The sequence below is a fragment of the Parasteatoda tepidariorum genome, chromosome 3 (assembly GCF_043381705.1).
Source record: "Parasteatoda tepidariorum isolate YZ-2023 chromosome 3, CAS_Ptep_4.0, whole genome shotgun sequence".
NCBI lineage: Eukaryota > Metazoa > Arthropoda > Arachnida > Araneae > Theridiidae > Parasteatoda > Parasteatoda tepidariorum.
In genome coordinates, this window is record NC_092206.1 from 77,567,100 (window position 1) to 77,594,062 (window position 26,963).

Below are 26,963 nucleotides of genomic sequence, written 5' to 3' on the forward strand. Positions count from 1 at the left end.
ACTTTAATGCAATTTAGAACAATTTAAATCAAGCAAATCAAATTGTTGAATTAAATCGAATTGCTTGAAGAAAAAAAAAAGATTTATTTATCATCTCGGGAGTATTTTTATATCATTAAAATTACAATTTTAAAATAAATATTTTTAAATTAATTTAATCAAATTTCCATTAAATGCAGTCTCAAACAGGAGTTCCAGGATTTAATACTCAAAAAATGATTAGTATGATTCTATTTTTAAGTATAAACCATACATAATGGTTTTGAGAGATTTCAAGGCGTGATCGAGTATAATTAAGTCCTTGGATTTTTATTTTTAATAGTGAAACGCCCTTTTTACCTGAATGACTTTTTACTGTAAGTTTTGTTTGGTTACCAAGTAAATGTTTAATGATTAATAACTATTCCGTAATTATTACCTAAATGAAAAATAGTGGCTTCGTTCCGTCTGCAAGTGCTTCTAAATATACCTATTTTTATAATTATGAGTTTTCTTTTCGGTTACGGGATGAATATTTTTAGCGTGGCCTCTCTCTAAATGTGATATCTAAAAGATTGTTTTAAATAATTTTATTCAAAAATTATTAAAAACTATTTATCGCAATTGACAAATACTGAAAAGGAAGTATGAAGTTTGATAAGCATGTTTAAACTTTATTCGGCTTTAAAAAAGTTAAGCACACTTGATATTTTCACTGCGTAATTTGGTTCTGATAAAGTAATTCCATAAATTTTAAAGTACGTAAATAATACTTTAAAGAAAAGAATAATGTTTCAAGAAATATTTTTAAGGAATTTAAATAAGAATGACATTTTTAAACATTACTGTAAATAGCATTTTAAATGAAAGAATAATACGTTATTAAAATAATGTGATTTTTCAAACAATATCTTAAATTTCACGTTCACTAAAAATGACACCTTTAAACACTACTTTTAATGCAGTATGATGTTTGCTAAGCATGTTTAAACTTTATTCGGCTTTAAAAAAATGTTAAAAATTATTTTACTGTGTAATTTGATTCTCATAAAGTAATTCTATAAATTAAGGAAAAATATGTCATTAATACTTTAAAGAAAGGAATAATGTTTCTAGAAATATTTGTAATGAATTTAAATAAGAATGACATCTTTAAGCGTTACTGTAAATAGTATTTTAAATGAAAAAATGATACGTTATTAAAATAATGATTTTTTGAACAATATTTTAAATTTTACTTTAAAAAAAGTTATATTTTGAAAAGTGCTTTAAATTTTATGTTCATTAAAAAATGACATCTTTAAACACTACATTTAATGAAAACTTAAGCAAAAGAAAGACACTTTTAACTATAATTTTTATTATCTTAGTTACATTTTTACTACAGAAAAGGGACGGTTAAACAGTATTTTAAATTACTTTTTAAGTGAAAAAAAAATGTTTGATATGACATTTACAACAGTGCTTAAACAATGCCTACATAAACAATGCTTAAAGTGATATTAGGGTAAAGTAATTACACGTATTTCAAATAAACATTTCAATTCTAGAATGTAACTTCAAAAATATTTTGAAAATACTTTTATGACTTTTTAAATCAAAGAATAATAGTTGAAGCAACACTTTCAAAATGATGATACTTTAAATAATATTCTTAATAATACTTTAAGTAAATAGCATTAAGTAAACAACATTTCGTTTTACATAAGAGAAAAATAATTTAAACAATTAATTAAAATGAGCCGTTGGGTAAAAGAATTACCTTTTAAAGAATACTTTAAGTAGTTCTATAAGCAGTTTCTAAATTTATAAATCATTGATTTAGTTTAATATACGTACTTTTACGACTGTAACCTAGTAATGATACAAAATTTAAAGTATTTACCATAAAGTATAGGGGAGAGTGGGGTCAATTGTAACAGTTTTTGCTTAACTATTTTTAACTAACAAAAAATCCAATATATTATTAATATTAATTGACAGACGAGTAAAGTAGAGTATCCTCTACTGGAAAAAATAAATACCTTATTTTAAATGTTATTATATTAGTTATTAACAATTTTTGACAGTCGTGGACTTGTTACAATTGGCCCCCCTAACGGGGTAAATTGTAACAGTTCATAAATTCAACTAAAACATAGTTAATTATACATATTATCATAGTTGTGATAGATTTTTTTGTTGATCAAAATAGTAGTGATATTTTAGGAGTGAAAATAATAATGAGCAGAGACCTAAAGGGTTAAACTTTTAACTTCAGGGGTTAAAAATTTTAATTTATGCTGTGAAAGGTGTTGTGCGATTTATGCGTGAATGATAGTTTTGCATTCTAATAGTTCAGGATCACCAATTGAAGAGTGCAGGATTTTAGAAACTTTTTATGTATTGAAGGAATGGAAGAAATATTGTGGTATCAATGTTGGAGTTCGAACCCCTGTTCAGTGGGTCATGAGATTGATCGATTGGCTCTCTCAGCTACAGCATGTTCTGAGCTGTATGAAAAAAATGCCTTCAATAAGGTGGGCCTAGTGGTCATGGGCCTAGTTGGCCACACTTAACAGTTTGAATATAATCTTTTTTATGGTTATTCTACTGTTTTTGTTGAATATGATAATATAGCAATTAAATGAATTGCTATTTAACCATTTTCATCAAAAAAATTCTAGCAGTGTATGAAAAAAAAATAACGAGCAAATTAATAACCAGATTTAAACTTTTTTGCTTTATTTTTTAGGAATTATGATAATGTTGAGTAACAACGTAAACAAATCTCCTTGAAAGTCCTATTGCATTTCATGAATGAATAAAAAAATTATTCTTACTGTGTAGCTACGAACAATCTTTCTTAGAAACATAAAACTTTCCTCTAAGAAAACAGGTTGCAAATGACAGCATTTTAAATCCCATAATCATTCTGTAACAGTACTTTCGAAAAAGAATAATATTGAGTCTTAGTTAATCCAGATTACAAACGAAATACCAATTTTTAAACTCCGAAAACCATCTTAGGAAAGCGTTACTACCAATAAAATTTACGGCACATTTATGAGGTGCCAAAGAGTTGAAAACATTACAGAGGCAATTTGCTGTTAATAGGCTGGAAGCAAGGCGCGAAAAAAGAAATCCCCTTCGATAAATTTTATAGCCTTTGGCGATTAATTAGTTCTCTTAAAATGTTGCTCAAGAGCTTCTTTCTCAGCGTAATCAGCAAAAGAAGACCCTGACGTGAAATCTTCGAATTTAATTAATTTATTATTTGTTACAAGTCGGTATGAGTTTTGTGTAATTATCTAAAATCTATTTGCTAGTTTTAAGTGGGGTAAATATCGAACAAATATTTAATTCAATGAAAAATACTTTAATTATTGAATAACCATTTTTTTTTTAATGTTTACGCCGAAGTATGTAAAATAGCATTTAGAATTATTTTTAACATCCCTAATTAGAAATCTTTGGTTTAAAATTAATATGAAATATTGCTATCAGCAAAACAGCGTAATAAATCGTTCTAATCGCAATTTCAGGTATAATTTTGAATTATTTCTACCTTTTGATGTTTCACTGTAAAAATTCGAGATCAAACAAAAAATCTGATGCACCACAATTTTTACGGTAATAATTACCGTAAAATCTCGGAGTGAATTTAATTGAATATTATTGTAAAAATTATGATATATATTGTACCGTATGATAAAATTGATTTTACGAATGATGCTCCCAAAATGCCGGTAATACCGGGATTTTTCGGGAATTTTTTACAGTGCATTTAACTAAAACATAAAATGAAAAAAAAAAAAAAAACTTTTCGTATCAGATCTGACAAAAATAAAATTATTTCCCCCGTTTTAATCAACAAGCAAAAGGTTGTTAATAAAATTTTTGTTTTGTCGACTTAAAAAAATAGTGATTTACAAAAGAATAAAAAATTTTATTTCTCTATTTATGATTTGAAAGATAATATCTTTTCAAAGAATATTATCCTTTTTGAAAGTATTTTTTTCAAATGGGTGGTATCTTCTTCATGGTAAAAACTCGATTTTCAATAACTATGTTAAAATATTCTACCATGAATAGCTTATTGTCTCTTAAAATTAAAATTTACAAAGAATTCCGTCAGCGATAAATATTTTGAAATATTCTATTTATTTGAAGGGAAAAAAAGGAAGGAGAAGTGACAAAGAGTATTTCCTCTTTCATATCGCTTAACCTCAAATCTTAAATTTTAAAAAATTCTGATCTTGACAGCTGTAAGTGATTTATAAATCAGTTCTTTTATTTTATATCATCAATCATCATCCTTTAAAATTAAAAATTTAAATCCACGTTTATTTTTTAGCTCTAAAACACGCATTTGATCTTTGCCGTGATAAGTCGATTTATTGAAGTTAAAAAGGAAATGATTGGATGATGAAGGCTTTCTAATATGAAAACGATAGTTTTTCTTCTTTTTTTTACATCCAGTTTTTTGAGTTTGAGCAGTTAATGGAGAATATTAAGTGCTTTTCTTTAGTTTTTACGATAATGGTAGATAAATTGATGAGCTGTTGTTAAAATATTGATGATTATGCTCTATATATTGTAGAATATTTTATAATATTAGATGACTAACCCTATTCTTTTATTATCCTGATCATAAACTGTGCAGTAACGATACGAATTCTTTTGATTTTTCTTGATAAAAATAGCAAAAGATTTTTTTTCTTCGTGATTCGATGATAGTTTATATCATTCTGCTTTATGATACCCATTTGGATTACGAGTAATATTTCATCAAAGGAAAGACATAACGCAATAAATTGCTGATGGATATCGTTAAAATTCCACTAACCTTATCAGTGGTTATTAGAATGTTTATCTGTACCATAAAACCTCACGAAACTTTTAATAAAAATTTTCTTTTTGCAATTTTTTTTTCGTAAAATGTTCAGTAAATTAAAGACAAGAATTAATAAAATTGACACGTTAAATTAACATGTTAAATTGCTTATCTAAAAATGTTACTCTACTTAAAAATATATTGTTTATTATCATAACAAATCGTTTATAACTCAATAAATTTCAGATTTTAAATTGGAACTCTATTCGTGATTAATACAATTTCTCATGAATCTTAATCATAAATCTCTTAATCATTTAGGCTAATAGTGGAATAGATATATGTTTAATTAAAAACACAAAATACAATTTGTATTTTTTATTGAATATCGACAAAATATTGGATTGCTACCAAATATCGGAACTTTAAAATCAGATGTAATGCATATGGTTCACTAACACTAGATCCATATATTTTTAGTTTCATGCAGTATTTCATTTTTTAAAGTGTTAAACTATTACGAACTTTAAGGTGAATCCATTTTTTATAATTTTTTTTCTTACAGCTGAAGATGGAAGATGGACTTCATGGTCATCCTGGTCAACTTGCAGTCCAGATTGCAAGCATCATCGACGACGCACTTGCAGTAATCCTCCTCCTTCTCATGGTGGACGATACTGTGTTGGCAAAGATTTGGCTACAAGCAATTGCACTGGTGGAATGTGTCGAGGTATGTTATATTTTAATAAATCAAAACAATAATCTTTTGTTAAACTTCGATTAATTTGTTATCATGTTATCATCTGCCTCTGAAACATTTTAAAAATCTTTATAATATTTATACTTAAGAAATTATTATTTGTTTCGATTTAAAAATTTTTATGCGTTAGTTATTCAAACAAATACTAGGTTGAAAAATTCATTTAACAATGAATCATAATATCGGTTCTTCATTCTATAATATGGTTAAATTCGTCACAAGCTTGATTAAAAGTACGAGGGAAAAAGTACTGTCAAAACTACCAGAATATGGTGAAATTTACATTGTTTCTGGCTTTATGGGAGCATCAGAAAGCTCGGTAATTTTTTCCAAAGTGCTTTGGTAATGATTTCTGTTAAATTAACAATAAAATGCGTCTTTTCAAAATCTGATAAATTCGCTAATTTTCTCATGATACCTTAGAGCATGGCATAAAAGCCATTTAATCAGTTAAATTTACTCTTCAGTTTTGTATTTTTTACTAAATGTGCGGTAATACGAACTGTAATTTTGAAAGCAAGAATTTCAGTTAAACTGCTACCATATGAACGGAAGAATTACCCCCAAACAATTTTTAAGCAAATGTTATTACACTGCAATATACAGTGAGGAAATTTTACCAGAATTTCTTTCCATGTTTGGTAAGGTGAGCTATATTACGTTTCATGGTGAATTTATAGTGTAATCGAGTTTAAAATTAAATAAGTAGTCTTCGAATATGGTTCAGTCTGGTTTAACATGTTCTGGCATTCTTGAAAGAGCAGTTTAAATAAGGTTTAAATTGAAACTTATTAAAAATATTAATATTAGACGATTGTTGAAAAATAAAGCACGATAAATGTATAATAATTGAACTTTCACTGAAATGTATAATCATATAGCTTTAAATTTTAATTATTAAAAAAAGGAAAATACATAATTATTCGGTTATCTGAAATGTATTATTGATCTATAAGTAGAAATAGTTTTGAATAGACAGAAATATATATATATTTTAACACTACATGAATGAGAAATTTAAAAGTTGAATTCAGAGGGTACGTAGTATTTTATATTTTTAATTATATAGAAGAAGAGATTAATTCAGAGAATATAAAATTATTTTAAATGTTTACTTACATAAAGTAATTCATATTTTTTAGGCTGTAGTAAACGCCAGTTACAAAATCAAACATATATTTCACACTTGTTTAATTATCGTTGTAAATATTATGAATCTTTCAAATACCATTTAATTTATTTTTCAATTCTTATTTATTAATGTTAACAATTTCTTAATTTCATACATATTTTCGCAAAAGCATTTTCAATTAGGAGATAAAGTGATCTAGGAAAATTTCACAGCTCAAGATAATTAAACAAATTCCACTTAATTATTCCATCTTAATCTTTCGTCCGGCTTAATTATTCCATCTTCTAAAGTTATTGTTTCCTGGTTTGAGCTATACTCCACAGAACATTTGAATAAATCATGTTCCTCTTTAAAATATAATTTTTCTATTCGTGTCTCTGCATAGAGTTTCACATATATTGTGTTTTCAGTCCTTAAACTGCTCTAAATGAACATTTATCGGATTTTCTAGAAATATTTAATATCATGGGATGAGAAATACTTCCTTAACACTTCCGAGGAAAATTCCAAACGTTAAACTCCGAATCTAGCTTCCAAGCAGACGATCCAGTTTGTCGATATCGATTAAAAAAGTTATTATATCGATTTTTTGACTGGAAATATTGTTTGAAATATTGCTTTGTTGAAAAATTTTTGCAATCGGTGCGTACTCAGCATCTTCTTTTATTAAGGAAGGACAGTGTTACTACCTTATCAGCATTCTTTAGTTTGTGCGTCTTTTTTTTTTTCCTGGAGGTAAGAGAGCGAGAAGCATTCTTCAGCGAGATGCTTTAAATTTAATATGAATTTTTTAACGTATTCGAAGTCTGTTCTCTACTTTAATTAAGGATACGGGGTATTGTTAAGATATTTGCATTTAAATAGCTTTCAAGAAAGAAAGGGATCCAGTGATTTGCCTTACTCATATTTGATGCCGCATCTTAATTTATGATTCTTAAAAAAATACTCAGTGCCTGCAATTTGAATTTTTTATTTTGTATCCCCATTTTGATTTCTCATAAAACTGGTATAAAATATTATATGAAAATTTATTTTTCCTTTTTAATTTCCAAGATTCAAAAATAAATCCTATTGATTAACGAACACTAAATTTGATATTTTATTTGAATTTACAATTTTTAAATGAGCATTTTCCTTCCAAACTTTTAGTATTTTAGCAACATATTAAATATTTAATCATGTGTTTATATGCTTAATAACATATCAAATTTTTAACCCATTATTAGAAATTTTACATATTTTTTTATTAAAAAAAAACCATTAGTTTCTCCCAAAATTACAGGTTGTTGTACGAAATTTTTTTTTAAATTTCTTTTTTATTATATAAAGATGTAAACTTGAGATTTTTTTTCTCCAAATAAGCATGTGCTCCTAATTTTTATATGATAACATAAAAATGTCAATAAAGTATGGGGAAAATGTTCAAAAGGCTTCTGAACTTTATTTTCAATTGAAGGATGCTTTAAGAAATAATCATAATTCATCCAGCTATATTTTTACTTTTTATGTGTCTAAGTTAACTAAAATTAATATTGTTATAGTAAGTATATCAAAAGAACTATGAACTATTATATAATTTGGAAAAGCTTTACTTTTTAATTTATAGATAAATATGTACATAGATAAATACATAAATATATTCTTTATGTATGAAGATATTGTTATGTATATAAGATATATGATATATTTTTATGATATTATCTCTTTATGTTAAATGTATACACAAATATAGTCTTCATATATATTTATAATTATATATGTTTTAATATTATAAAATATAAATAAATAATTAAATATATTCTTTACACACAAAATAAGTTAATTTACTTAAATATGGTATTTTTGTGTAATGAAGTTATAAGAAAGTTAATAAAAGCAAGTACTCGTTTATAGATTATTCTATTTATAATGTTTTATCCTTATGACGATAAACTTTCAGGACGTTCGAGCTGCATCGCTGTCTCTATTATATGCTTTCAAGTAAATGGGGATAGAATAATTCAATTTAGATATGCGCATATTTACCAAATGTCACGTCGCCAAAGTAATGTTTAAACATCTCGCCGTGTTTTCGCAGTTTGCTATTCCCTTTGGGGAATGTCACAACAGTTGACTTGTTCTACTTCTATAACTGTTGACACGCTATAATTGTATCTCTCAAAGTAACTGTCAAGAAATTCCTACATTTTGCACCCCTCCTTTTTCTCTGTTAAAAGATACTTATCTGTTTTTGCCCGATAACTAGTACTTTTCAATAAGGCGTTTCGAATACTAGTTATTTTAATTGTAAGTAAGTTCCTTGAACAAGTATTTTAACTATCGTATTTATATTTATTCCAAATGTCAAAAACAAACTTGTATTATTTTATCCTATAGCTTTTTCAATCATAAAAAATTTTGTTTTATTTTGCATTTTGTCAAATAGAACAATATAATTTTATTTTATATCATAGGTTATTTTAAAATTTTTGTATAATAATTATTTTAAAATTTTTTTTTATAAATAAAAGTCAAAAATTTTATTAACTTTAAGAACTAATAAAAACCTTGATATTTTTTAAAATAGCAAACTTCAATTTTATAATAATGTTTCTTCTTGACATTAAGAAAACTAATATCTATTTTTTAAGGCATCGTTTTCCTGTTATTGAAAACTTTGACAATTTTTTTAAGTAATAAGTAATAGCGTCATTTTACTTTTATTGCTGCTAAAAACTACATATTAAAATTTAATATTTGTGAAACTTAAATTACAATAATTGAAAGATTTATCCATACCTAAATATTATATTGTGTTTGTATGTAAAAATTAAGTGATAACACTGGTGAGGTTTTTAATGCTAAAACATTTTTATTTTCATAACAATAGCCATCCTTTGATTTATTTCATAACTCATTTTAACTTTTTTTTAAATTCTAATAAGAAGAAAAAATATTGAAGGACCCTCTGATTAGTCCTACTTTATTAATACCACATTTCATTTAACTTTGCGATAAAATATATACAATTGAATATTAACAACCATAATTTTTATGATAATTTCAAATGTATGCTTATTGCTATTTTTTTCTTCTAATTTTTCATACTGATATACAATAAAAAATATTATAAAATTTAGAATAAAATAGGGCATTTAATTAAACTATTTAACATTTCATTAAATTAAATAAGACATTAAGAAAATAATTAGCTAAAAGAATTTTAATCGCAGTTTTAGTTCTATCAAAATTCAAATTATTTCGTTTAAATCATTATTTCATCATTCCTATCACACGAAGATCTTCCATTATTGAATTCATTTTCTTTAATGAACTGAACCAAATTCATGTACATCTTTTCAATGGAACATTATTTTAAATTACTAACTTATTAATTAAAAGACGGAACTTTATACAATCCATGAACACTCCATCCATTAATGAAATTTGTGCAAACGATAAAATAAAGCAAAATCTTCATTTGATAAAATATTTACTCCAAAGCAGACGATAAGTTTAAAATAAGGTCTTTTATGTTTGTATCATTAGAGACGCTTTGAATAAAGCAGATGTTTCAGAAAATACTCTTCAGTTCTTAAATTCTTCTTTGTTTTATTTCAGCCATGAGGGACAGAGATCCTTTTGTGATGTTTGGCAACAGCCGCTCTGAAGAAGGTGAGTGCCTGATTATATTTCTCGAACGGTGATATATTTATTCATATCCTTATCAGTAGTAAGTTTTCGTCGGAAAAATATTCTTTATTTACTTCGATTTATTTGAAATGAGATGGAACTGAGTTATTATTCAATGTTATATTCTGATTTTTATTAATGATTATATTTACGTGCATAGGCATGAGCATTAAGCTACTTAAGATTATATATAAAAATATTTTTTTTTTTAAGTTTAAATCCTGTATATGGTTACTTTTTATGCCTTATATTTGGTTACCCTTTATTTAAGCCTAAGATATTAAACATCCAATCTCTTTTTTTCGTTGATTGTTTCTTTGCCTCTTACATTGTTCTAGTATCTTATATAGAGCAATCATTGTTCTATCATCTTTTATAGAACAATCGTAAATCGTATAATAGTGTAATTGTAGAACACTCATATAATGATATCATAGAATCATAATAATTTATACTTCTACATTTAAATGGCTTCTTTTTCTAGTACAATATTCTAGTACAATTAATTCTGTTGCTTCAGTCTCGAAAATTTGATCCATATTCTTTTTTCGAAATGCATTTAAATGTATTATTTAATCAGTACTTTGAAGTATTATAAAATTCCGCTTAATCTGGATTCGAAAAAGACGCATTAAACAACCGAAAAAGAATTACAAAGAATATCTAGGTTAATCAGTTTACTGCAGAATATCTCTTCAGAATCATTTTCAATTTTTCATTAACTGAAGTGGATTCCGGCGTCCTAGAGTCTTGCTTGCCAATTGACTCTTTTCTGCGCCATCGACAACAATGACAATTGGATGATATATATAAAAAAATGTTCGGACAAAAAAGAACTTGAAAAAAGATGTTTGTTTCGCTGACGCAAACATGGTCACCGAGGGATCTTATCCGAAGATAAGAGCGACGTTAATTCTATTATCGTCACAATTTCTGTCTTCTAAAGAAAAGAAAAAGGAGAACATTAGGAATCGCACTTGTGGAAAATGCTGAAAGAATCGATCGGGTATTGGCGCTGACTCTTCAATACTTCCTTCATCAACACATTATTTGTATCATTTTTTTTTCTGTTAAAAATATGCTGTTTTGTAAGATGTTAATCTAAATAGCAAGGAAAAAAAAGAAATATGTATCTATTAATTATTTGTGTTTCTTGGTGATACGCAATTTCTAATTAAAAGATCCAACACTATCTGTCTTTATTTCCTTGATCTTACATGCTTACAGCATTGAAAAAATTAGCTATATTTTTACGTGTAAAAATAATTGATAGAAATGTTAATAGCTTTGTATCCTAAATGCATTTTCATTTTTTTATTATCCTATTTTGATTTAATGCTCGGTGAAGTCATTTTATTGACGGTTTCCATTTTTCAGCTTCACTAAATAGTTGAAAATTAATGACATAAAAATTAATTTAAAAGATGATATTTTTGTTTAAATATTTGGATCTTGAATTTTCTGTCATAGATAAATTTGTAATACAGTTCTTAGGTAAATATTGTTCATTATAAATAAATTAAGAATAATTTCAAAAATTAATTTCAAGACACTTTTTACGAGCATTGTCGGTAGAGGCATGATTTAAAATAAGAGTAATAGCAATTTATAAACAAAAATATAGCTTTTTAAACAGGGAAGTAAAGTGCAAATCTGTTTACAAAGTTATTATTTATAAATTGTTGTATACGTACGTAAAATATATCAATCACAGTAAAATATGAAATTGTAAAACTATTCTTACTAATTGTATTCGTATGTTTTGTTAATTGTAATTAATATTTGTTAATTGTAATTAATATTTGTTAATTGTAACTAATTTTTTTTCTAAAGCTATCACAAGTAAACATAAATGAATTCGTTAACATCAATTTAACATGAAATATATACATAAAAAAACTATTTTCCTAAATTTTGGTGATAAAATTTTTAGCCTTAATCGCTATTTTTTATTGTCTTAAGGTATGTAGAAATAATTTATTAGAGTCTATTCCTGTTTAAGAGATTAGTTCTATCAAAATTGTTAAGTGAATTTTATTTAACGCTTTACTACAGTTGTTTTAAGATTAATAATTTCGACTTTATTTTCTTACAGTAGTACCTTCCTCAAATAATGGAGCTGCCATCTCCCTGTATGTTGGTGTTTTTGTCGCTGTCGCTGTTTTCATTATTGTACTCATAGCTTTAGTGTGGATGGTTAAAAGAATGAAATCTAGAGATCCTACTATGTATAGGGTGCCTACTGCAGCTGGTATGTTTTTCTTACATCTTTCTCTCAGAGTAATAGAAAATTTAATATCTCTATATTTACAATATTTGATAGCTCTCTTCTTAGTTGAAATTCAAATAACAATGTTTGAGTTTTTTTCTGCTAAAATCCTTCAGCACTGCTCTTTACCTTTCGAACTTGATTTTTGGGAGACATTTTATACTTTGAAACATTCCAAAAATTTAGTTCATGATTTTTATAGCATATCCCCCCAATCCTTTTGCTTGGAAATCGGTTCCAATTTAATTTTTATCCTCAAACCTGTTTTTTCCCCTTTTTATTATTTTGCTGTTTCTCCCACCCTACAGGTTAAACAGCTTTGCACGTGTTTGTGTCTTGACTTTCTCTACCATCATTTAGTGTTGGGAGACTGAGGAAGGTTCTTGTTTATAGAAATGAAACTATAACATGTCCCTTTATTTAATTCCATTTGTGCTTTATTCACATTATTTTGTTTTTTTTTGCTTTAGTTTACATAGCACAAAGTATACTCTATCCTTTGTTGGGTATTTAATAATGTATAACAATTGCTAGCGTAAATAAAGAAATAATCATATTTAACAATTTTCCAGACATTCATCAAAACGGTGTTCTATAAAGACCGCCCAAACAGAATGTACATAAAAAGTATGTACATGCGTTTAAGGTTGCAAATTGATAACTAAGCTATCGAAAAAAATAAGCTATCGAAATGAAACAAAGCAGTTCAATCGGACTTCAAAACCGGTTTGATTGAAGTTGTTTACCTAAAGTAACCTGTTGGTCTGTTTGATTGAACCTCTCCTTTTTCTCTTGCAATCAAACAGGTTTTAGACAGGCCGGGAATCGAGCCACCTGCCTTCCCCTATTGAGAATTTCAGTTGTATACTCGCTTCCAATGTGCATACTTTTTTCGCCTACATTTTCGATAAGGATTCGAAAAAGTATATTTTAAGGGCGGCTTTTAGGGACCACACTTTATTTTTGTTATTTTGTGTACTTTTTTTTTTCTTTACCTATTTTTTATTATGTTGTTTTAACGTTATTAATAAATTTTTTTTATAGATGTAGTTGTGGTTCAGCCTGATTTGACACAGAATGCAATGCACATTCGAAAAGAGGATTACAGTGAGAAAAGCGTCCTAGCTGGTCTGGGATCCAACGCTGTCGTTCCTCTCTTGCCACCTCCTCCAAAGTACATCAATAACAACTGCCACAAGGACGAGACACATATGCCCCTAATTACCGTTCCATTCAAAAATGGAATATTGGACTCAACAGACAAGATTCCTAGGCCGGAATCTCCTGCTTCTGAAGTAAACTCTTCCGGTGAGAATAATATTTAAATTTGACTAAGATTTTTTTTGAAAATAAAGAAAATCAAGAAAGAAAAAAAGTACACATTTGCAACTTTGGTTTTAAAATTAATTAGTTTGATTCGTTTTGGTTGGTACAGTTTTGCACGCATCATTCGATATCTTTTCCAAAACGAAAACGATCTTTCTCATACACTTGTTAAGCAAAAAATTTTATGCGAAATTCAAATTGCTATGTGAATAGTTTTTTTTTTTATTTTTTCGTTTCTTTTTGGTTAGATTTTATTAAATAAATTTATAATGGCAATTTAGATTTGCTATGCTTATTTGACGACTTTTTTTCCAAAATTAATTTTTATTTTCCATTCAGAATGCTTTGTAATATATTCTGGCAACTTTTTATATACATATATAGCTCAAATATTTCATTCTATACTACTTATGCAGTGAGAATTTATAAGTATATTCATTTCAGAAAAGGTCTCGTTGAAATAGTTTAAACTATTATACATTCATGGGCATCAGAGGTGTCCAGTTTTTGATGAGGATGAAATTTAAATTCACAGTCACATTTGTTCTCTATATTTCACACATAAAAAAAATATTACTTAAATTTGCTAAATATCGATATTTGCAAAAGATTATTCGTTTTCTTGATTTTATCTTTCATTATAATTAAATTGATGATGATTTTTGAAAATTTTCTTTTCTTATCTGAAGTTCTGAGGAAGACTTAAAAAAATTTCTAAATATTGAGGGTTGCATATATCCCCTCCCCTGCCACCGATGCCCATGATTGTATTATTAATTTCTGTGTACTAGTGGTTATATATTTCCAGGGGTCTGTCCAGACATTTTGTGAAAGGTCCGTTTTTCGTGAAATTGTGAAAAAATTACTCACATTCTTTCAACCAGGGTCCGCTTTTATGAATTTGTGCAAATAGGGTCCGTTATTGCAAAAAAAAATTTTTTTTCAAGGAGTTCTTAAATTGTATAGACATACAAGATTATGCTCAACACTGTAAAATTGTAATTAAAAAAATTTAATTTTAAAAAATAAACAACAATCGCTCCTTCTGAATTAGAGATGCAGCATATAAATATTTGGTATTTAACCTATACTGCTGAACGCAGAATATTAATTTCGGACGAATAATGGAAGAATCATCTGCCGAAGACAAAACTTAATTCGTTTACATCCATCTTTCTTGTTTTCTGCCCTGGAAAGGGTTTATTCGATTTAAATAATAATGAAGATAAAAAAATTTGTGAAGGGTCCGATTAAAAGAAAAATCATTTTGTGAAGGGTCCGTTTTTAAGATAAAATATTTTGTGAAGGGTCCGTTTTTAAGTTAAAATATTTTGTGAAGGGTCCGTTTTCATGAAAAGATATTTTGTGAAGGGTCCGTTAACGGACTCAAATTTCTTCTAAACAGACCCCTGATTTCACAATAGTTATACATTAATGTTGTTAAATATATACCAAGTATAGTTTATATATTTAACAATATAAAATATATATTAACAATATACATTTAACAATATTAAATTCCATGTTTTTTCACATGAAAAATGTATATTATTTTTAATGAATCATTAAAGTAGAATATATACATTTTCTTGAAACATTATAATAATATCGATATATTTTTAAAAATTAAATTAATATATATTTATTTCATAAAACATTAGTGTAATATATATATATATATATATATTCATGATTCTTGTGGAATATGTGTACATTCCATGAAACATGTATTTTGTTTGGGAATTTTCTGGAAAATATATCAGCTTCATTAAAACATTTGTGATGCATTGTTCTTTCCCTTATGAATCATTAGGGTTACATATCTGTATATTTTCAGTCTCAAGTGGACGAGGTTCTGCTTATGGTGCATCATGTAACAATTCAGCTGCCTCTATGAATTTGCCTCCAAACGTTGATGTGGATCTAACAGTATGGGCTTCATTGACAAAAGCCGGCGGTAGAATTACATTGCCTGATACTGGTTAGTGCTGCCATCTATAAAATATTTCTTCAACCATGATTTCCATTTTATTTTAATGTTTCTTATCATTACTATAGAGTTTAATTATAACAATCCATGTTTACAGGAATATCATTAACGATACCGAGAGGTGCTGTGCGAAAAAGTGCAAGTGTTTATCTCGCTGTTTTACGAGATGATAAGGACAGGCCAAATCTCTCAGGTATGGAATTGTTATAGTAATGATGATATTCAATAAAAATTAATCGACTTGCTAAAAATTAATATTTAAAAAATTTAATTTTAAATTATTTGTTCTGAAATTGAACATTCATTATGCTATTGTAAATTTTTTGCTGTTCATTTTTTTGTAAATTCAACTATTTATTTTATATTTAAAAATGCTATATTTATCTGAATTATTTTATATGAATTAAAATAATAATAATTGTTGAAAGTAATTACTTTTTTAACAATTTTTTTCAATATTTAACTTAATGCTATATCAAATTGGCTCTGTTATTTTTATTTCTGTTATATTTCTCTTTAAGTGACAAAGTATTTTTACCCAAGAAGTTCTAACAAATACTAATTAAAATTTTGGTTAATAAATTGTGTCTTGTTTAAATACTATTAATTTAATAGATAAAAATTAGTAACGTATCTGTGATCACTAATTAAAACATTAATTTAATTTCTCAAGCTCGTAGAAAAATTTGCTTGTGATAAGACTCTTAAGTATTCTGCGTTAATTAGATAGTTAATTTATTTATTCATAATTTCACTTCATTATTTTATCAGTAAATAAATTGAAAATTTATTTAAGAATTTTCTCTAATACCTCTTATGTCTGTTTAAGAAAAAGTTTAAAATAAAAAGAATTCTTTTTATTTTTTATTTCTCTCAATTATAAGTTTAACTTGTTCTGAAAATTCTGACTAATGTTAGCTTCTTAATAATGCTAAAAACTATCCATGAATCTTCATCGAATTAAGAATTATATACAGTTCTATATATTTATATGAATACATAACATGGAACTCTCCATCTTAATTCCTATCTAGCATCCGAATTTCTTTAATTTTTATTGTTCTTGCAGTTAAAGTTTTTCTTAAAATGAACTTTGTTTGTAATTTTTTTTTCTTCCGCTTTTATGAAGCTTAATTTTCAAATGTACTTCTCTTTATTTAACTAATTTTCCTGTTTTTTTCCAGACAAAGAAACAATTCTAAGTCCTATAGTTCAATTCGGACCTCCCGATGTTCACTTTACAAAACCTGTAATCTTGAGTCTTCCTCATTGCGCCCATATAGAAACGCCAGATAAATGGTCCATTCATATTTATAACAGCGAAACTCCAACAGCCGAAGAAGAATCGCCTGCTTGGAAGGTAATTCAAAGTCCATAAATTCAAAGTCCAGCAATATAAAAGTTTAAAAATTTAAAACTTTTTTGAAAATTTGAATGTATAACAAAGCAATTAATGAATATATATATATATATATATATATATTCATTAATTGCTTTGTTATACATTCAAATTTTCAAAAAAGTTTTAAATTTTTAAACTTTTATATTGCTTTCACTTGTTTTAATTTACTAATAAATACAAGAACTAACATTGTGCTGAATAATATAGCAGTTCTTCTTAAATACTCAATTATTGAATAAAATTTCAAAAAAAATTTCCACTCAGTTGTGATTTTTCCGAGTTGTTAATTTTATAATAAATAAAGTGTTTCTTTTTATTTAAATAAACATTTTATTGCCCTGTGACTGACGAATCGTTCATTTTCAGAACCTGGTAACTGTTGGTCAGGAGACTATCAATACCCCACTTTTCTGCCAAGTGGATCCTCACCATATTCACCTGATGACAGAACAGTTAGGAAGGTTCAGTGTAGTGGGCGAGTCTTCATATGGGCAGAAAGCAGTCAAGTCTATTGCCCTTGCTGCTTTTGCACCGGCATTCCATTCTTCCACTGACTACACCATAAGGGTATATTGTATAGAAGACACCAAAGCAGCCATTCAGGTAACTATCGAATACTAGTAGAAGTACTCTTTTTTTATTATAAAAATTTCCCTATTATCATACTTTTATAGGTATCTAAACCTAAAATAAACTTAATTTTAAAACATAAACTAGTTCCTAAATTTTTTTGAACTCTCATACGTTATGCTTCATTGAGATAATGTTGACTCGTACTTTTTTGCTCTGAGTACGAAGCTTTTTTTAAGCAGAATTTTATGCTTAGTTGTATATTTCATCAAAAATTTACCTACAAAAATATTCCAATTCTATTTTAACTTCAACCGCAAATCACCTTTTTAGAACGAAAAACGCTTTCATTGCGTTTTAAACTGTAAGGTTATAAGAAAATCAAGAAACAATGAATAAAATACAATTTGAATTACATTAGTATTTCTCATAAGGATCTTCTTCCCTATATGTGTACTAAATTTGCGGTTACTCTTTCTTGTAGGGAATGATGCAAGTGGAAGAAAAATTGCGTGGATCTCTTCTAGATGCTCCGAAATCCATGTTGCTTCAAGATGGCGGTTCTAATTTGTGCCTTTGTCTGGAAGACATTTCTACTGGCTGGAAATGCAAACCATTAGCAAATTATCAGGTAAATATATTTCAAAATTTCAAGCATATTTCCAGATATTTATTTTACCAGTCGAAATCGTGTAAATTTCAATTCCTTGTATGCTCATATTTTTCGATTATATTACAGGAAATCCCTTTCCATCATTTGTGGAATGGACGACAAAATCACCTTCATTGTTCATTTAAATTAGAGAACGTTGATCGTTCTATACAGTCAGTGAGCTGTCACATATTGGTGTATCAACGTGGGGCTCAGTCGAATAGACAAGTTCTCAAAGTCAGCACAGACTATAAAGAAGTAAGTTGTGTATTAGGTTCAAATGTAAATTAATTGCATTTTTATTAGGTTTAAATAAAATTAATTGCGTTTTGCATGTCATTGAAGAAACGTCTCTTTCTCTCTCTTTCTAAACGCTTCTTTTGTACTTTCTGGAAGTGTAGTGTACCAAATAATGTTTAAAAAGGATTGTATGAAATATGAACATTTAGAAAGGATATAAGCCGCTAATTTAAACCATACTTTGGAGAAAATCTTATTCAAACTTAATTCACACTATCAAAATTTTTCTAGATCAATTCTTTCGATTTCTATTTTATTCCTTTGCGATTATAACCAATTATATTCTTTATATTGTGATGCAGATACTTTTAATATGTCTGCTTTTGATTTTTTTAATAAGCTTTAAAATTATTACAAAAAATGGTAAAAGTTAACTTTTGAAGCCTTAAAAAATCAAAATTAAAGATGTAAAATTTTTCTTTGTTACATTGTAAAGAATTTGATTATTCTTTTTTAAAAACTTAATTGATATTAAGTGAATAGATTCAAAAGCATCAATGAGAAAAGGCTGTAAAATAGTTATTTCTTGGAAATATGCATTGAAATTTTAAATTCATATGATGCAACTCTGTATTAATCACTCAATTTGTTTTACCAAGAGTTCGAATATGAACAAATTATTTTATCATATTATTTTACTCATTATAAGGTATAAAAAAATAACAGAAAGAAAGGAAGGAAAAACTTTTAAAATTGAAAGCTTATGACAATGATTTTCATTGACTGTAACTGTTATTGGTAAGCATTGGAATTATTCCCAACAAGAAATAAAACATATAAATTCTTTAGAAGGTAATTTATATTAACCAAAAAACAATTGTATTTGAGTAGTTTTATGGTAATTGCATTTAATCTTAAAAAAACAATTTAAAATTTGGAAAGATGTCTCCTATTCTACGTTCTTATGTTTTTTAAATTAAGTTATCTGTGCTGTATGATTTAAATACTGAAGGAGGGAAAATTCTCCACTACACAATATTTAAAGAAAACCCTTTTCTTAATTTTTTTAAACAAAATTGCAAAGATTTTAATTCTATCTGAGACTTGGAATAGTTAAATTAATAATAAAATAAAAAATTATTTGTTTATTTGCAGAAGTTGCCCACGCCACCCCAAAGTACGACGGTATCTTCTCTGTCTTCATCCATAATTACAGAAAGTAGTACCGGACCGCTTCTTGCTGTGGATCCAACAGAAAATGTATTTAGGTATGTCAGTGACTTTAATAAATAATCTTTAGTCAAGTAGTATATATTAGGTCACATAGTAGTTCTATAATTTTAAGAGTGCGAAGATGAACGGTGCATAAATATCTAGATTTTCGTGCATCGAAATATAGGATTTAATGAGGCTTTAATTATCGATCGTAATTCTTGGAACTGCTCATAAAATAACATTTAATTTTTCGCTACTCGTGTTGACAAAAAAATTAAATTTATCTCTTGTAATCTTGTAAACACACTTTTAATCTGTGTGATTTGGTACATTAGAAAGATCTGATAAATACTCTGCTCGCAAGTGATAGTTGTCACAGGGATACTTTTTAGTAGAGAGATTTGGCAATACCGCTTTGCTAGCCAGGCTCAGTTTTAAAGAATTTGGAACAAGTGTTAAATAAATAGACTGAAATGTGAAATATTTCTCTTTAATCAATACGGTTTGTACAGTGCCCTAAAGAAAAGGGAGAGGACTCCTCTGAATAATTATTGTTCTAATGATCGGATCATCACGTTCAATTTTAAAGGTTCGTAAGGGTGACCTCAAATATGCCAATTAATTAGCGTAGACGATATTTTAAGTTAAGAAATAAGACATAAAAAGGTACTATTTCTGAATAATCATACCTTTTCTTTAATAGATACGAAATTTTGATTCCCAAAATATAGGGGTAGCTGCAATTTGGGAAATATGGTTCTAATAGTTTGGCCGGTAGAGCGGTCCAAAATTTAGACCCCTCTACCTTAATGTTAATATTACTTTTTGAGTATTTCACCATATCTCGAGAGTTTCTTAAGCAAGTTGAAAATTTTGTGCACACAGTTATAAAAATCGTTCATCCAAAGGCTAAAAAGTAATTTTCTGAAATATTTGTTATTTTTCATTATTTTATTAATTAACAGTCAAAAAAGTTTTGAATTGTAAGGTGTGAAATTTTTTACATAATTTTAAAGGCAATTTTTGATATCAATTTTACATGGCAGAATACAAAATGTCAATCAGTCGAATAGTTTGGGAGTTTAAAATTTGATTTCTCAGGAATTCATTCGACCAATTTCGTTCAAATTTGTATTTTATTATGTATACTTACATTCCTTAAAATGACGTAAAAAGTTTCCACTGTACTATAAAAAAAATTTCCTCAGTTGTTAAATAAGATAATAGAAAGTAATAAATATTTATAAAATTTATTCTTTGCATGGAACGAATTTTCTAATTGTATGTAAAATATTTTCAATTCGCTCAAAAATTTCTCGAGATATAACGACATATACAAAAAATAAAATAACATTCAGAGGTCCAAATTTTGGACAGTTCTCCTGACCACACACTATTGATACTTATTTCGTAACTTGAAGTATTGTTTGCAGTAATTAAGTAGCATATTTGAGGTCAATTTTTTTAAGCCATTAAGATAAAGTCCTAGAACGTGAAGATCCGATCATTAGATCAAAAGTTATTTAGAGAGGTGCATTTTTTATGCTCACTGTACATAGTTTAATTAGTGACATAAATGAATCAAGCTATTATTATTATTATGCATTTAAAAAGTGCGTGTTCATAACAAAATTAAAATTACGCTTGATAACAATTTAACTAAAAATGATCTTCTTTTATCAGATAATTGCAATTTATTTTATTTATTTCATTGTATTTCACTTATTTATTTATTAAATTTTTATAACTTTTTTTCATATAATTTGATTTATATGAATTTTATTTTTCATATAGATTAACTCCAGATGTAAGAAAGCAACTCTGTATTTGCTTAGATCCCCCAAACAGTAGAGGGAACGACTGGAGGAGGTTAGCTCAAGAGTTAGGTGTAAATAGGTAATGATCTACTATTTTACTAATTAAATGACTTTCAGCGATAGGATAGCCTGATTGGCAGGACGTTGGGCTCGTGTTCGTGAGAACGTGAGTTTGAATCCCGTCGGTGACTGGTGTACGTTAAATCTGTCGGCGTCACAAAGTTCTCATAACAAATCAATACCGCTGGGGGTACTGATTGATCGTCCTCTGGTTAAGTTAAAATTACGATCTGTGGATGAATAAATGGAGTATGATTGGGTCCTCCCTGTAAAACGGGCTGTGATGTGTGTATGACTGAAGTCGTATTCTTCGTCATAAATGGCGCTACTGAAAATTAAAATGAAATTGAACTAATAAATTCGCCTGATTTCGAACAGGTTTGCCGGTATTGGCAAGTGGCATAAGTGACAACAACAACAAATGACTTTTAACTCAACATTTATATGATAAATTGAAGTAATTTGGTTTCTATTTCGAGTTTATTTAAAAGAACTTTAAAAAGAACTTTTCTTTCTTTTCAAAAACAGAAACTTTCTTGAAAATGTGATAAACTTTACATGAAGTTTGGATTTTTGATTCTGTGAAATTTCAGCTAGAGATCTTAGGCTGCTGCCGATGAAAATTACAATTGTTTTCTAAATTGCGCAAGTAAAATTTAGCATTATTTCATCCACCAATCGAAATTTTCACATTGACCATCAAACAGGCATAATTACTAAAAAAGAAAATGATAAAATTAAAACAATGAATAAAATGATGAAATTATTTTTTAAAATTTTGTTTTTCAAGTAAACTAAAATGATAAAAGAATTTTATAATTAGACTCAAACTGATAGACTTATTGCATAACTTTCGTAGTAATGTGCCCTTCTTATATTGAAACTTCTATTGAAAGTAATACACCCTACGTTTTTTGATTCATGCATAATTTTTTTTTAGATTGCTCTATGCTTAAGACTACTTTGAAAAACGAAGTTTCTAAATAGTCTGAAAATAGGGCAATCTAAAAAATGTTAGACTTCATTGACAAAAGTAGATTTTAAAGTAGTTTAAGCAAGCAGTAAAAGTACTAGACCTTGTAGAAGTCGAAAAATTTAATTCTGTTTAATTATTTGAATTTTTACAAAGGAAATTGTTTTTCTATACAATGAAAGATCAATTGAAAGTTGCTAAAATCGAGTATATCTTGCATACTGTATGCTTTTTAACATATTTTGCCTGCTTTTTTTTAAAGTTGTTTATTTTTTATTTATTTATTCCAGATACATAAATTATTTTGCCACTAAACGTAGCCCAACTGACCATATTCTGGATCTCTGGGAAGCAAGAGTGCAAGAAGTGAGCAGCCTGGGCAATCTCCTCAACATCCTGAGGGTGATGGGACGTTGCGATGCTGTCGAAGTTGTTGAGAAAGAAGTCGGCTCTTGGATTTGAGCATCATCCTAGCAACTATTAGACTCTTTTATATTAGGCACGAATATCATATGAAGAAAAAAATCATAACTCTCAGTAAATTATGATGTATAGACAAAAAATTTCTTACATAATTAGGATAGAAAAAGTATTGAAATGTTAAATACGTCTACACATGCGGGTCGTATGGGCTGATAATCAATAGAAATTGATGGTTGATAGCAGCCATATGACCGCCGTGAGAAAATTAATTTGATTTATTTGGATAATACAGTACCTTATTATATTTTGTTTCAATCATATTTTTTATTCTATTAATGATGCATGTAAAAACAATTAAATGAATATTTTTTTTAAAAAATTTATTTATACATTTCTGAAATATTCTTTGAAAATATTGAATTTATTATCAGTTATTACTGTGGGTTTACATTCGAATGTATTGAAACATTAAAATTGCTTTTTCATTACTTGAACACAATTACAGCAAAAATGTTCGCATATACTTTATTTTAAAATATAAATTAGCTTCTAAATATATATATTTTTAAATTTCTTGTAGGGAATATTTTTAATGCTTACCAATAACAGTTAAAGGGAATGAAAAAAGTTGTTATATACTTTTGAGTTACAAACATCAATTAAAGAAATTGAGGAAATTTAATTTGTTAAAGTTGAAAAACATTTATTTTTCTCAAACACTTTTTCTATCCCAATTTGCAGCAAAATGTATGCAATAGAGGCTTGCAAATCAGTGATTTAAACTTCTTTTTGCACAAGTCATAAATGTGCAATTATGTGATCTTCCAGTTGTGCCTGCTGTACATAGAATTCAACTGTATCATATGTACATAACATTAAAAAATCTGCATAAAACACTATTTATAACACTGTTGATCAAGTGAAAGTTTCATAATTATTGTGCTTCATAAGTACGATCTGATCCTTTGTTCACCAACATTGCATTTAAATTGTCTACATGTTTTTGTACAATTATGTGTAACATTGTATATGTGTTCTGTTGTGTCTCTATGTTTTAAAAGAAATATTAATACACTCTGTTGATGCATTTAAGTTAATGTGCACTGCAATTTTTTTTATGTAATACGCAATTTTCTCACTGATAAAACTCTTGCACTGATATGAATTACATGTTTAGTGTATGCAATTTTTTTTCTTCATATTGCTAAGAATTGAATTCACGTTGTTAGATTTTCTTACAATACAGTGCGCACGAATTAAAGCAATTGTTAATTTAACTCACCTTTTAACATGTTTATGAAGAAAATAAAGCTTGGCATTGACGTTATGAAAAATTAAATATAAAAATATATCTGGAGTTTTTGGGGGAAAAGGTTGTAAGTAAAATTAAATCAGAAAAGAAAATTATTGAAATTGCACTTGCATATGTAGTGAAATCAAATAAAACATAAGTGTATTGAAACTGAAATTAGAATATTAAACAATATGGATGATGGATGAAACAAAGTTATTTTTTATAAACTAAAATTTAGTATTATACTTTTTTCCAAAACATTCTCTAATTGTAACATACTGATTAGTTTAAACTATTAATTATAAAACAGGTTATATTTTGAAAGTTAAAATAGTTGAATATGATATTGCTAACATATTTTCACGAAATCTCTAAAAAATATCAGTATTTTAAATATAGTTGAAAAAATATTTACATTATAATGTTATCAATCTTAATAAATATTTGAAAATGTATTTGAAAAATAATAAATTTGTAACAGTAATTATTTAATATACTCTTAAACAGTTCTATAATAGGATTATTACCAGTGTTCAATTAAACATGTGTAGCCCAAATTTGTAAAAAATGATTTAAAGTTTTGTTACTATATTTTTAAAGTTACGCTTTTTTTGCAATATAAGGTGCAATGATCAATTAGAAATTTAACTCAAAGTATTTGCTGCAAAAATTTTAAAGTTATTTTCAAGTATTAAAATTTCAATATGAAATAAAAGAATATTTAAAGCTCTAAATATATATTCATTTTATTTTAAGAGCTTTATACAGTAAGCTAATTGTTTAATCCATAGTTTTTTTCTTATAAATTTATTTATATTTAGTTATTATTATTAAAAGGTATTTAATTTTCTTATTATACAAGTAGTGAAAGAATAAGAAAAGTATACTTTTGAGTATTTTTAAATTTTTTGATAATATTGCTGCAATTTTAATAACAAAAATCCTGTCAAAAGTTGATATTTATTACTTTATTTCAGAAGACTTATAAAATAATTAAATTTTGAACTGTTTTTTTAAAGTCACTATATTTACCTTTTGGTATTGAACGCATTTTTTTATCATACAAATAAGTAAAGAATAATAAAATAATTACGTTGTAAGATTTTTAGATTTAAGAAGAAAAAAAAGTATTGTTTTTATTCTGAAAATTTTCATAATTTTTTGCAATATTGCTGCAGTATTTATAAAATATTTCTACCAAAATTTGATCGAAATTGTTTTATTTAAGATCTAATATTAAGATTTTTTTATCTCTTTAAAATTCTCAATATTTGGATTTTGTATTAAAATACATTTATCATTTTTTATTAAGCAAATAGTCAAATCATGAAAAAAAAGTTATCTCTTTGTCATGCATAGTTTTTAGAGGTTTTAACTATACTGCTGCGACATTAGTAAAAAAAAAAATCCTTTTAAAAGTTGGTTTGCATATATAAAAGTTGCTTGCAGCATGCATTTAGTTGGACAATCAATTTAGTGTGTTGTAAATAGTTTAGAAATTTCTTAAGCCCACAGAAAGAGAAAGTATGTCTTCCAAATTTTGTTGCAGTATTCAAATTTGTTTTGTTTTAAAATTGAAGAAAAAAAATAAACGCAGATAATCATACTTTTAATCTTAAATCTTTCTATTACATAAAATTAAATGGGGAAAAGTAAATATTTATAATTTCAGTTATTCTAATGCTTTTTTGCTAAATTTTTGTATTATTCTGTCAAACATAACAGTATCCCCACCCAAAAGATTTCCCATTGTTTAAATTAAATTTAATTTATAAAATTAATTTCATTACAATAAAAAAAAATTTCTAAGAAGCAGTACACATTTTTTTTCCTGATTATTTATTTGTAAATCTTACAATCTTGATTCCATTTGATTCAAAAATTTTATTTTGTTTCATATTTTCTTATCCTATACGCTATTAAATTATTCGAAATTTTTTTTTATTAAAAATATATTTAATTTTTTTAAACAACAATTTTTATTCAGCAACATTTGAGAATTGTGGTTGCACTACAAAACATTATATTTGCAACGTTTCCTGAGTCCTTGCATTGAATTTATGTAAGTTTTATGCTTGTAACATTGTTGTAAAGAACAGTTAGTGAAGCATTGTTGCTGCACGTTTGTATGCATTTAAGATAATGTTAAATCCTGGTGATGTTGTTTTATATATAAATGTATTTATTTCCTCACTGCGTCTAGTGGTCGACTATTACTGTTTTCTACTGTATATAGAATAAATAAAATTATACATTGTTTAATAAAGAATCATATTTTGTCAATTCTTGTTGTGTTTTTTTTCATTATATTATTAGACATACATTAAAAATTATAAAATAGTTAAAATTACAAAAAATGATTAGAAATTTAAA

At 26.8% G+C, this 26,963-nt stretch overlaps 1 protein-coding gene across 4 annotated transcripts in view; it reads left to right on the top strand.

Annotated features, from left to right (window-relative positions):
- LOC107445619 (netrin receptor UNC5C) overlaps nt 1-24,700 on the top strand; it is a 166,214-nt gene extending 141,514 nt beyond the window's left edge. For 2 of the 4 annotated variants that reach the window (XM_071178866.1, XM_071178868.1), the window contains exons 6-18: nt 5,361-5,525; nt 10,288-10,341; nt 12,455-12,610; nt 13,673-13,936; nt 15,792-15,935; nt 16,042-16,137; nt 17,129-17,304; nt 17,713-17,949; nt 18,401-18,547; nt 18,656-18,826; nt 19,964-20,076; nt 21,818-21,919; nt 23,164-24,700. In XM_071178866.1, the coding sequence (XP_071034967.1) occupies nt 5,361-5,525; nt 10,288-10,341; nt 12,455-12,610; nt 13,673-13,936; nt 15,792-15,935; nt 16,042-16,137; nt 17,129-17,304; nt 17,713-17,949; nt 18,401-18,547; nt 18,656-18,826; nt 19,964-20,076; nt 21,818-21,919; nt 23,164-23,335 (1,997 nt within the window). In that variant the 3' untranslated portion in view covers nt 23,336-24,700. The remainder of the gene's footprint in view (nt 1-5,360; nt 5,526-10,287; nt 10,342-12,454; nt 12,611-13,672; nt 13,937-15,791; nt 15,936-16,041; nt 16,138-17,128; nt 17,305-17,712; nt 17,950-18,400; nt 18,548-18,655; nt 18,827-19,963; nt 20,077-21,817; nt 21,920-23,163) is intronic. The other 2 variants (XM_071178867.1, XM_071178869.1) reach the window with 1 other exon arrangement.
- Nucleotides 24,701-26,963: the final 2,263 nt, after the last annotated feature.